The 12,450-nt window shown below is 36.9% G+C and overlaps 1 protein-coding gene across 1 annotated transcript; it reads left to right on the forward strand.

The window, feature by feature from the left end:
* Positions 1-255: 255 nt before the first annotated feature.
* Positions 256-12,201, forward strand: ttf2 (transcription termination factor, RNA polymerase II). Its single transcript, XM_016250226.1, has 23 exons — positions 256-464; positions 662-773; positions 921-1,007; positions 1,294-1,363; positions 1,500-2,477; positions 2,630-2,750; positions 4,697-4,876; positions 4,977-5,134; positions 5,499-5,580; positions 6,171-6,269; positions 6,428-6,578; positions 7,157-7,262; positions 7,385-7,569; positions 8,364-8,517; positions 8,966-9,057; positions 9,161-9,240; positions 9,374-9,510; positions 9,591-9,761; positions 9,860-9,912; positions 10,277-10,430; positions 10,604-10,686; positions 10,926-11,000; positions 11,176-12,201. Exons 1-23 carry the CDS (start codon positions 437-439, stop codon positions 11,318-11,320), a joined length of 3,501 nt encoding a protein of 1,166 aa, XP_016105712.1. The 5' UTR covers positions 256-436; the 3' UTR covers positions 11,321-12,201.
* The last annotated feature ends 249 nt before the right edge of the window (positions 12,202-12,450 follow it).

Consider the following 12,450-nt stretch of genomic DNA (forward strand, 5'->3'; position numbering starts at 1 on the left):
TTAGATCAGTTGAAGATACTTTTTTGGGTGGTGATGAACCTTGAAGTTATAGGCTACTGTGAATCATATTCAGAAGCATAAGATGCGTCGTTCATGTCCATTCATGTGCCCATGGCTCCACCTGCTGCTGGAATAGCTGAACAATTTGAAGAACATTTGGAATTTATTTGTTTGGTCAGTACAGGGCAACATATCTGTACAAACCGTATTGTAAGAATAGCTTCCGTAAGAATAGCTTCTACCAAAATACCATAGTTAATACTATTGTCGTTACTGATGTACAAATGTAATTACATTAGTACAGTAGTTTCAGTAAGGCATTTAGTGGCTACTGTGCAGCTTACGTAATCAAAACCGCGACAGCGGCGGGTGTTTGTGTTCATAGTGAAAGTGAAGCCGGCGAATGAAATGAAATAAGGCGCTGCCATATAATAAGATGGAAAGAACTCTGTGTGAAACACATGGTAAGTATCGTACTCTCGTTTATCACGGTGTAAAGAATTGCCATTGAGCAATTTTACTCTGTAAGAAGTTTGTGTTTATTAGCTGTATAGCTCCTGCTGTAGGTAACGTTAGACTTCTGATGCATTAATGCGACAGTACAGATTAAGTTCATCTTTGTTTAACAAGGCAAAGGGCTAATTCGACTTGTGTTATTCAGACGGTACATGCTTATTGAAGACTGGTGTAAAGGAAGGACCGAATAAGGGCAAAAGCTTCTATATTTGCACCGCGCGTGATGCAACGCCCTGCAACTTTACACTGCCTACAGAGTGAGTGTATACACACACCTTTAAATGCATTGTAATAATAATTTTCACAATATTTTTGGACACCGAACAAGTGGTTTTGTTTATTTAAATCAAATGTGCATGAGTTCATGTGTGTTGCCCTTCTCTGAGTTCATGTATGTTCTTCAGGATCCCACCATCTCACTGCCTTCAGCATGAGGACTCCATGGTTGAACTTCAGTCACTAATTTACAATGAAAAACAGGACGAATACAAGTAAGGGTTATACTATATATCTATCTGTTGTGAGAATGAAAATTCATAGTGTTTGGGAGCACAGATCAATATGAACAATGAAGAACCATTACTCATAACATTACTAATCATAAGCAAGTGTTATAATATAGGTTGATGTAAGGTTAGTCATAAATCCTGGACGACTCTTCCTTGACCATCACTAAACTTTTCTAGGCACAATCCTTGTAATTGATGGAAAAATGAAAGCTAAAGAGGAAAGGATTCTGAATTCACACCATTAATACTGTATTTCTTTCATAATCAGGTTGTTTTATCGCTGTCTACATGGAAAGACTGAAGGACAGAAGTGGTGTGGTTGTGTTCCATGGAGAGAGGTAGACGTGTATTGTCTAAAATTAGCATATTTTTTATTAGCATGCATATATATATATATAGATATATATATATATATATATATATATACATATATATATGAATATATTTCTTGCCACAATTCTTTACCACCTGCAGAAAGACCCTGAGAAAAGGACTGATTTGTCAGACAAAGATCTTCAATCTTCCAGCCTCACTCCTGTCAGAAACCCTTTCAAAGTCAAGACAAAACACAAATCTTCAGAACGCAAGAGGGATCCAGATGCTGCAAAGGATAGAGACGAGATCAGTGGTGAAAATAAACATGTGAACGGTAAATATAATGGTAGTGCTAAACAGAAAGAAGAGCGTTCCAAGACAACAGCGGTAGAAGGGAATAACAGGAATGGGTCAGATGGTCAAAGTGGCTTGGACAGAGAGGGGAAAGACTCTGGAGGTTCCGAGTCTTGGAGGAACAAGACACTTCCTGCTGGAATGAAGATAAAGAAGAGAGTGTCTAATGATGAGAGGCTGAGGAGCAAAGCAGAGGACGGGGCATGTCCTGAGAGTCCAAACTCTGTGAATGAAAGTGTTCAAAGACCGAGTGAATCTAAGACCAGCCTCAAAGACCAGCAAGAGAAGAAGCCTACAAAAACAGGCAGCTCTCCACAAATCCCCTCAAAGAGCTCAGCTGCATGTGATAAGAAAGCTTCAGTAGAGAATGAAACAAAGGATGATCGCTCAAACAAGCAAAGCACAGCTAATTTAAAATCAGTTACTGATAAAACTCAAAGCCTTCAGAGCAAGAGCAGCTCACCCTCATACTCCACATCACAGGATGTGCCAGTTTCTGAAAAGCCCACAGCACTTAATTTTCAGAAGACAGTACCAAACCAGAGTCAGGCAAAGGACCAGAAAGGCATAGCACGGTTCGGTGAGTGGAGCGATGAGGAGGATGATGTTCAGCTGGTGTCGGTACAGCCTCCCACCCAGCAAAGTGCTCCGACTCCAGCCGCACCTGTTCAGAAAACGCTCACCTCTTTCCCTGGTTTCCAGCCTGCTTCTAAAGTCCAGGGTCGGTCTGAGGACCCCAGAGCCCTCCACAGCCATCTCTCATCCCAGCTCAAGCAGAAGAAGGTTTCTCATCCTTTACTGCTTTGTTGTTAGTTACAGTTAATATTATGTGATACTTATAATAATAGTGATATATTACAAATTTGATTTAGCTGGTTATACTTAAGATTCAACACTCAGTTTGTATCCCTCTGTATGTGCTCTATCTTTCCTAGGCCACTCTTTCAGTGGTTAATGTGTCAGCTCTGCCAGATAAAGGAGAGCGTTTGAAGAGTCAGGTGAAGGAGCTGGAAGAGGCTCTGGAGTCTCTGAGCCTGACCACAGCTTCTCTGTCTGGTGAGACACATTTTATTTTTGGGTTATTGAAAGTCATTATTTTGTCGAGATCTACACTGCCGTTCAAATGTTTAGGATCTGTAAGATTTGTAATGTCTCTTCTGCTCATCAAGGCTGCATTTATTTAATCAGAAATACAGAAAAAAAAGTAATATTGTGAAATATTATTACAATTTAAAATAATGGTTTTCTATTTTAATATATTTTAAAATATAATTTATTCCTGTGATCAAAGCTGATTTTTCATCATCATTACTCCAGTGTTCAGTGTCACATGATCCTTCAGAAATCATTCTAATATGCTGATTTATTATCAATGTTGGAAACAGTTTTGCTGCTTAATATTTTTTTTGAACCTGTGATACTTTTTTTCAGGATTCTTTGATGCATAAAAAAGTTAAAGTACAGCATTCATTCAAAATAGAAATATTTTGTAATAATATACATCCCTACTGTTCAAAAGTTTGGGGTCAGTAATTTTTTTAATTATTCTTTTAAAGAAATTAAAAATGCTTTATTCACCAAGGATATGTTAGATTAATAATAAAAAAAGTGATAATAAAGACTTATATTGTTAGAAAAGATTTCTATTTTAAATAAGCACTGTTCTTTTTAACTTTATTCATCAAATAATCTTGAAAAATGTATCAGAGACTCCAAAAAAATAATAATTAAGCAGCACAACGGTTTCCAACATTGATAATAAATCAGCATATCAGAATGATTTCTGAAGGATCATGTGACACTGAAGACTGGAGTAATGGCTGATGAAAATTCAGCTTTGCCTCACAGAAATAAATTATATTTTTAAGTATATTTAAATAGAAAATCATTATTTTTATGGTTATAATATTTTACAATATTACTGTTTTTTTTCTGTATTTTTGGTCAAATAAATGTATTATGAGTATGTTTTATTTTCCAAATTAAAATTATGTTTTATGGGGAGGAATACACTACCGTTCAAAAGTTTGGGGTCAGTAAGTTTTTGTTTTAAAGAAATTAATACATTTATTTAGCAAGGATACATTAAAATAATAAAAAGTGACAAATGCATCTATAATGTTACAAAATATTTCCATTTAAAAATAAATACTGTTCTTTTGAACTTTCTATTAATCCAAGAACCCTGAAAAAATGACTGTTTCCACAAAACAATTAACCAGCACAACTCTTTTTAACATTGATAATAAGTAATGTTTCTTGAGCAACAAATCAGCATATTAGAATGATTTCTGAAGGATCATGTGACACTGAAGATTAGAATAATGGCAGGAAAATTCAGTTTTGCCATCACAAGAATAAATTAAATTTTAAAATAGATTTAAATAGAAAACATTTATTTAAATTGTAATACAGTTCCACAGTATTACTCTATTTTACAGCATTTTTGATCAAATAAATGCAGCTTTGGTGACCACAAGACAGTTCTTTCAAAAACATTTAAAAAACCGAACTGTCCCCAAGTATTGTGTAAATGTTAGGGTGATATTACTGTCCTGATATCATAATTAAGGCAAAAGCCTCATTATGGGGATGCATTTTTTTTTAAAGAAAACCTTGTGTGATTTAGCATAATTTTTTATGTTAGACAAAAAATATTGTAACATAATTGCAGTTTATCAATATTTGAAGAACTACTCAAAATCAAGTGGCCTAACTAACTTGTAGGGAGAAAAAAACATAAAACAGGAAACAATATTATAGTGAGGACCCCTGCAGATCCTTGTGACCATGTGTCAACATCAGTAAGCTTCTTAGATCATCAGATAATTTGACCTTTTTCATGACATGTCAAGGTTTATTCAGGTTGTAAAATCCCTAAAAACATAATGATGTTTATGAATTAATAATTTATAATAATTCAGTTTGATAAACTTAATACTCTCATAGTGAGGAAATATTGAAATTAATTTAAATGAAACCATTTCACTATTTAAATATAGAGTCTCAAGATAAAGACAAATCACAGGCAGAACATAAAGCAGCACACAGCCATTCCAATCCATTCAGTCGTCCTGGAGGCACCATCCTCCTGCCCACAGCTCCAGCTCCCATGTTGAAGGAATCCTCTAGTAGCTCACTGGGCCTGAACTTGAGCCAAGGCTACTCCCAGATGTTTGGAGGTATAATGTTTAATCTCATTCTTCTCCTGCAAATTGGTGTTTCTGTGCCCATTTCATTAGTAAGTGTATTGATGTACTAATTTGGCGGTTGTCTCTGCAGTCAATGCTCAGAACCAGGCTTTCTATGGTGGCAGGATGACTGAGAACAGACTGCTGGCTGTCCGCAATGCCACCACTGAGGCCATCGACCATCTGCACGACTCGCTGGAGTCCTGCCCTACAGAAGACACAGAGTCACCGGATCCCAAAGGAATCAAAGTAAGTCAGCTCATGCTATAAACAGTATTATTTTGTTAATCCCTTTCATTATTAAAATATTTAACGGGGAACTCAGTGACCAACTTTAAAGTTGTATACACATAATACCATCAAAAGCAAAATATTGATGATATTGATGAGTATATCTTACATTTTTTAAGTGTTTGAAACTTGTTTTGGAAACAGCTTTAAGAGAGATGAGCATAATTTGTTAATTTTACATTTTTGTGCAATTATTGGAATAGTTAAATTTTTTTTTAAGTTAATAAGATGGTTTAAATTATGTAAATGTCACTTCACATAATTTATACTCACTTCACACATAAGTTGAACTATAACTGTCATGATGATCTTGCTTCACAAGGTGGAGCTGTTGCCTCATCAGAGGAGAGCTCTGGCCTGGCTGCTGTGGAGAGAGACACAGAAACCATGTGGAGGAATTTTGGGTAATACTCAGTACTCTTATAAGATGAATTGATGTTTTTAATTTAAGATATTTATGTAGTGTATTTTTTATATATTTTATTTATTTAGCTGGTCATTATATAAAAAAGTCCTGACAGGATGATCAGGACCCTATTGTGACGTGGAGGTGTTTTGTATCACCCTGTCAGAGTTTTGCAACATTATCTCAATTATTACATGGATAACTTGCAAATAAAAGAGTGGACAATAAATCTTGATTTTTTTTTATTATATGAAAAAAGTGATATGAGAGTAATGCAACTAGCTGAGCTATGTAGAAAAATGGTTGCCTGAGTTTATGGTTTAACGGTAATTGCCTGAACTGTGTAATAATCCATTATAATGCAGGAAAACTCCTGAGGCCTATTGTTAAACTACATCTGATTCAGTTCACTCTCCACTATGAAATTAAAAGTCCATATACCCTTTTCACATTTCCAGGGTTTTTAAAGACAGAAGCTGACATATTTGGGAGAATTTATAAACAAATAATTTATATATATATATAAAAAACAGAAAAAAACTAGACTTATGATGTTGAATTTATTTTTTTTGTATTATTTTTTTTAAGCTGATGACATGGGCCTGGGGAAGACCCTCACAATGATCTCCCTCATTCTGTCTCAGAAGAAGAAGGATGAAAAACTGGAGGAATGGATCTCTAAAAAGGGTATCCATCACTGATTAATAGCTCACAATCTTAGATCTTAAATTTGTCTGTGTGTGTTTGTGTGTTTTATCTGATTAGAACTTTCTGCAGAGTCAGATGTTTGCTGTTGTGTACTCTAACAGTTTCAAGATTGTATATATCATAATTACCATCCTCAGATTCAACCATAGTGGCTTCTCTGGGGACATTGATCATCTGTCCTGCTTCTCTGTTGCATCACTGGAAGAAAGAGATTGACAAGCGTGTGAAGAGTAGTCGCCTCAGTGTGTATTTGTACCATGGTCCCAACCGACAGAGGAGTTCAAGCGTGTAGGCCACACACTTACATACACACCAACAACAGACTGATCATACACGCATATATCTGTGAAGCATTTAGCAAACCATACATGCTGTCTGAGTACTTAAATGCTTTTCCATAAATTTGAAAAATTATCTGGGCACTTCAGTTGCACTTAACATTGCTATTACATTAAATACAAAATATCAAACCATCTGACAACATGTGACACTTATTTATTCCTTCCTTCCTTCCTTCCTTCCTTCCTTCTGTTCGTCTTTCCTTCTTTCCAGCAAGCAGCAGGTCACAAATTTAGTGAATCTGTGAAGTCAGGACCTTCATTTTTACTACATTTATTTTAAAATAAATGCCATTGGGTTGTTAGTATTGGTTTTCATATTTTGTTTCACAATGCAATGGCATTCAAACATTAAGTGTCCAAACACTTTTTGGGGTCACTGCATGCGTGCAATAGTTCACATATCAGCCCCTTTCCAAATGGCAATAAGCTGTCATAAGTTTAACTTTTTATGTGTCTCACTTTTTGCTTTTGTTTGTTGCCTTGCTTAATCTCTCATCCTCTCTTGCCAATCTGTGTCTCCACCAGCCTTGCTGAGCATGACGTGGTGATCACCACATACAGTCTGGTGTCTAAGGAGATCCCTGTGCAGAAGGAGGATGCGGAGAAACCTTCTCGGGACTCTGATCATGTGGTATGGATGGTGACCTTAACATTTGAATGATGTTTGAGAGTCTGGACCTGTTAATTCTGTTGTCTAAGCACCACTCATAAGACCTTCTTCCAGCTTAAGTAGTTACTTTCTTCTGGTTATAGGCCTCAGACCTGCCTCCTCTTTTACGTGTTTCCTGGGCACGTGTGATTCTTGATGAAGCTCATAACATTAAGAATCCTAAAGTCCAGACGTCCATGGCGGTGTGTAAGCTGCGGGCCCGATCCCGCTGGGCTGTTACCGGAACCCCCATTCAGAACAACCTGCTGGATATGTATTCACTGCTTAAGTATGTTCAGCTTTCCACCACATAATTACACTAACCAGCCCTTTATAGCTATATTTTGAGACATTTAAATTTAACAATATCCTTTATTCAGACAGGCTGCAAAAATATGTAGGCATAAGGCAGTAAAAAAAAAAATATATATATATATATATATATATTATTATTTTTTTTTTTTTTTTTTTCTACCCATTTTGTTTTTGTGTAGCCTGGACAGAAAAAAAACATGGCTTTTGATATTTACACTCCTTATCTAAATCCCATATGTCTGTTTGAAATCTGATTTAAAATCAAATTTTTGTGGAATTTTTTTTTTTTTTTTGCATTTGGCAGACACTTTTATCCAAAGCAACTTCAAGCTATACATTTTATCAGTTCTTGCATTGCCTCAGATATCTAGCACATGATCTTGGCATTGCTGGCGTCATGCTCATGATCACGCTACGTGTCTCAGTCTGAACAGTCATATCTGACTTTTATTTTATTTTATTTTTTATCATAGTTCAGGCCACACACTGTGCTCAATGGTACTTTTTCACTCTTTCCTCATATGGTGATTTGAAAAAAAAAAAAAAAAAGGTTCTGGGCACAGCATGCTGGAGCATGAGACAACATGTGTATGAATGTGTAAAATGTCTCAAAACATTTACCCGTGTTTTAAAATAATCTGGGTAATTCAAAATGTTTTTTTGTAATTTCTCATGTTTTGTAAAGGATGGTATTGGAAGTGAAGGAAAGGGAAGAATTGTTTGTGGCAGACTACTTGAACTGCTGTTGTTTTTACACATTCTGTGCAGGTTTTTGAGATGCTCTCCATTTGATGAGTATAAGCTATGGAAGGCTCAGGTGGATAATGGCTCAAAGAGAGGAGGAGAGAGACTGAACATCCTCACCAGAGCGCTGCTTCTTCGCAGGACCAAAGATCAGCGGGATGCTACTGGAAAACCACTGGTACACACACACACACACACACACACACACACACACACACACACACACAAACACAATGTTTATTTCCCATAGTTTCAGAAGCTGGAAATATCAAGGACATTTTAGGCCTGGAAATTAATGTGGAAAATGTCATTTCTATACTAAGTATACATTTTCTTGTTAATTAATTTAATCGACTAGACATTGCTCTTTGTAAGTGTAACGCCTGTTTCACACATACTCTGTATGCAGTCCAAGTGCGTTATGTATGCAGTGCAGAAGCAGGATGGACTCATTGTAGTGTGAACGCTCTAATCCGTTAACATGGGTGCAGAAAAAATATGCACTGCATACACACTGCAGATGGAGTATGTGTGAAACAGGCGTAATCGTTATAGATCTGTAATCACACTTTCATCAAAAAGCATTGGTCACCTGAAGGAATCCTGTCATGTTTGTGCTGTTTCAGGTGTCTCTGCCTGATCGTACCTGTGAGGTTCACAGGCTGAAGCTGTCTGAAGATGAACAGGCTGTATATGATGTTGTTTTTGCACAATCCAGGTAGGCCTATACCATGTCACTGGACCACCATCTGTATGTATAGTCAGTAAATTTGTTGGATTGTGTATACATGATGTCATTATTTTGTCTGCTTCCTCCTCAGGTCTACACTCCAGAACTATCTTAAGAGACACGAAGAAGGAAACACCAAAAAAGGGGACAATAGCAATCCTTTTGAGAAAGGTTAGCATTCTCTGTCACCACCCCATATCGTAAGCAAATATAGTTGAACATAGTTCAGGGCTCGTGTGGGAATGTTTATGTAATGATACAGGAAAAGAAGGTAATTGGCAGCTCATTTGTGTTTGTGTCTCAGTTGCAAGGGAATTCGGGATGTCTCAGCAGGACTCGATGTCTTCCTCTCAGCAGCCTCAGGCCTCCAGCACCATCCACATCCTGTCACTGCTGCTGCGTCTCAGGCAGTGCTGCTGCCACCTGTCTCTGCTCAAGAAGGTGATGTTCTTTCTCTGTCTCACACACACTTTCTACACTTGTTCACGAACTGACACAGTCTGTATGATGTGTTTTTCCAGACTCTAGATCAGTCGGAGCTGCAGGGGGATGGTGTAGCTCTGTCTCTAGAAGAGCAGCTGTGTGCTCTGTCTCTGTCTGAGCCCTCAGACTCTGACCCTAAAGACACTGTGTCCCTCAATGGCAGCCGCTTCTCCTCTGAGCTCTTCCAGGACACTCGTGAAAGCACTAAGGTCAGTATCCTCTGCCGTACAATGCTGTGTCTAATGTTTCTGTGGTATATGGCCATGTGCAAATATGCTCTTTGTGATGACGTTATTCTTTATTTCAGATTTCAGCCATTCTGACTGAGTTGAGAGAAATTAGAAAGAAAAATCAAAAAAGGTATGCCAACTGCTGTTTCTTTGTAGGTAAACAATGAAACCTTTAAATATCTTCTGATCTCCATTTGGGTCTTATTGTCAGTGAATCCACATGAATGATTCTTCTGTGTAGGAATTCACGAAATGGAGTTTTGAGGGGAAAATAAAATTTTCTAGACAAACTTATGCTAGTGTTTTTTCCACTGAGGTTGAAGTCAATAGAAGACAAGTCGCAAGTTTCAACATATGTTTTCTTCTCACTGTGTTTTATCTGAATGACTAATTAAACAGTCAGACTATCATTCTTTCATTCTGACTTCAATTATGTATTATATTGAGATTCCTTACCCAATGCCAATACCGCAATTTTTAACCCTGCTTGGCAGTGTGATTGTGTCTCAGTGGACCAGCATGCTGCACATTGTTGCTGTTCATTTGAAGAAAATGGGCCTGACGTTTGCGGTAATTGATGGCACCGTCAATCCCAAACGCAGAATGGACCTAGTGGAGGAGTTCAACACTAACCCTAAAGGACCACAGGCATGTGGCTTATTCCTTCACATTCAGATCACAGAGGGTCTGACTTTTCATTTACTGTGATGTATTAATGTAATTTATTTTAATAATTGTAATCTTAGTGACTGCTACTGTGTTTAGTGACTGCCCACTGAAATTAGGAAGCATTACGTTCATTGTTGGTTTTGATATTGTAGGTGATGCTGGTGTCTCTGTGTGCTGGAGGTGTGGGCATCAATCTGATTGGAGGCAATCATCTGTTTCTCATTGACATGCATTGGTAAGCCACTTCATAGATCCTCAAAAGGTTTTAATAGTCCTTGATGTATTAATAATAGTGTCAAAGTTACACAAAACTCCACCTGCTTTAATACTGGTAAGATTATCAGTCTGAAGACTGTTTTACAGGATGAACAGGAAAACGCAAACAAAACTGCTTCAGTTCATACTGCAAGCTGGTATGATTTGGATAGATTACAGGGACATGTACGTTAAATGAAGCAAGACATTCATTCACAGGAACCCAGCACTAGAGGACCAAGCCTGTGATCGCATCTATAGGGTGGGACAGTCCCGGGATGTTACAATCCACAGGTGAGGATGTAAATCTGCTTGTATTCAGTAATAGACTGTTACACAGTCTTGGTGTGTTTCATACTGTCAGTAAAGGTTTTGGCATTCAGCATAGTTTCCTATTAAGGAAACATTAGCAATTGATAAAAATGAAACTCTCAGATAGATTGATTGCATAGTGTCAATCTCTCCACAGGTTTGTGTGTGACGGTTCAGTGGAAGACAAGATCTCTTCACTACAGGAGAAGAAGAAGGAGCTGGCTCAGAAAGTCTTGTCTGGAACTGGATCATCATTCACTAAACTGTCTCTGGCAGATCTCAGGGTCATCTTTGGTGTGTGATGTGCATTTTGTTTCAGAAAGTAAATATTGATCTACAGTCTCAAAATGATGTTATCTACTTTTGTTGTCTTGTACCCTGTATCGTATTTTCTGGAAAATGTCATGAAAGGAAATACTTTATATTCAAATGCTGCATGTTTATACTGAATAAACTTAAAGGATGTCACTGGGTAATTGTTTCCTGTCATACAATATTCTTACTGTTTTAATAGCTTTTAAGTTATTTAAAGGGCATTTAAATATAAATTACATTTCACAATGCATATTTAAACCTTATGTTACTTGCATGTGAATGACATATCAGGTTGATATTTGCACTGGCCTACTTTTATTCTGCAAGGTAATAAATCTAATAAAATGCACATGCCACATATAAAGGACAATCGTGGTGTCTTATAGGAAAAAAAGGGACAGAATAAGAGACGCTCAAAATATTTGTACTGTACCACATAGGCCAAGTGAATGTCATTTTAGTGTCTGCGGTTAAGTATGTGTATATACAGTATGTTCTCAGACATAAACACATTTGTTATGCTTAACCTATTTACGTAGGCTACATTTTAATTCTAAAAATTATTTTTAATGTCACTACAAAAAAAAGTCACACACCATTGGCTTTAGTAAATTGTACCACTATAGAATTGTGACTGTAAGTGTATTGTATGACCCGAAATGATCTCCCCATGAAACCAAAATTCAGGAACTCTCACAAAACAGATGCCATGCAACAAAACAATAAAACTCACTAATCTGGGGAAAAGATCTAAAAAAAGAACAAATGACACCACCTTGCCCAAACTTTTCTCCTTGCTCATTTATGATCCTCCTATCCCCTTTCACTCTTCTCCCCCACCAGGCTTCACTGTAAGTTCAATTCAAGTTTATTTGTATAGCGCTATTTACGATACAAATCACTGCAAAGCAACTTTACAGAAAATTAAGTTTCTACAATATATTTAGTAGTAGCTTATCAGTGGTGACTGTAAGTTAATGTACATATGGCAGAAATGTACGGAAAAATCAATTAAAGACGTAATCAAACAGACAATGAACACTATTAACAGCAATTATTATATGATGCAATCAAACTTATAGCAAAATGTGGTAGTTCTGTATGTTGTTTCATGGTT

The sequence above is a fragment of the Sinocyclocheilus grahami genome, unplaced genomic scaffold (genome assembly GCF_001515645.1).
Source record: "Sinocyclocheilus grahami isolate Dianchi unplaced genomic scaffold, SAMN03320097.WGS_v1.1 scaffold976.1, whole genome shotgun sequence".
NCBI lineage: Eukaryota > Metazoa > Chordata > Actinopteri > Cypriniformes > Cyprinidae > Sinocyclocheilus > Sinocyclocheilus grahami.

Excerpts from the sequence above, each read along its gene's own strand:
- ttf2 (XM_016250226.1), top strand. The coding sequence starts at position 437 with ATGGAAAGAACTCTGTGTGAAACACATG. Across the intron at positions 774-920 it reads AACTTTACACTGCCTACAGA|GATCCCACCATCTCACTGCC; the intron begins GTGAGTGTATAC and ends TATGTTCTTCAG. Across the intron at positions 9,058-9,160 it reads GTTGTTTTTGCACAATCCAG|GTCTACACTCCAGAACTATC; the intron begins GTAGGCCTATAC and ends CTTCCTCCTCAG.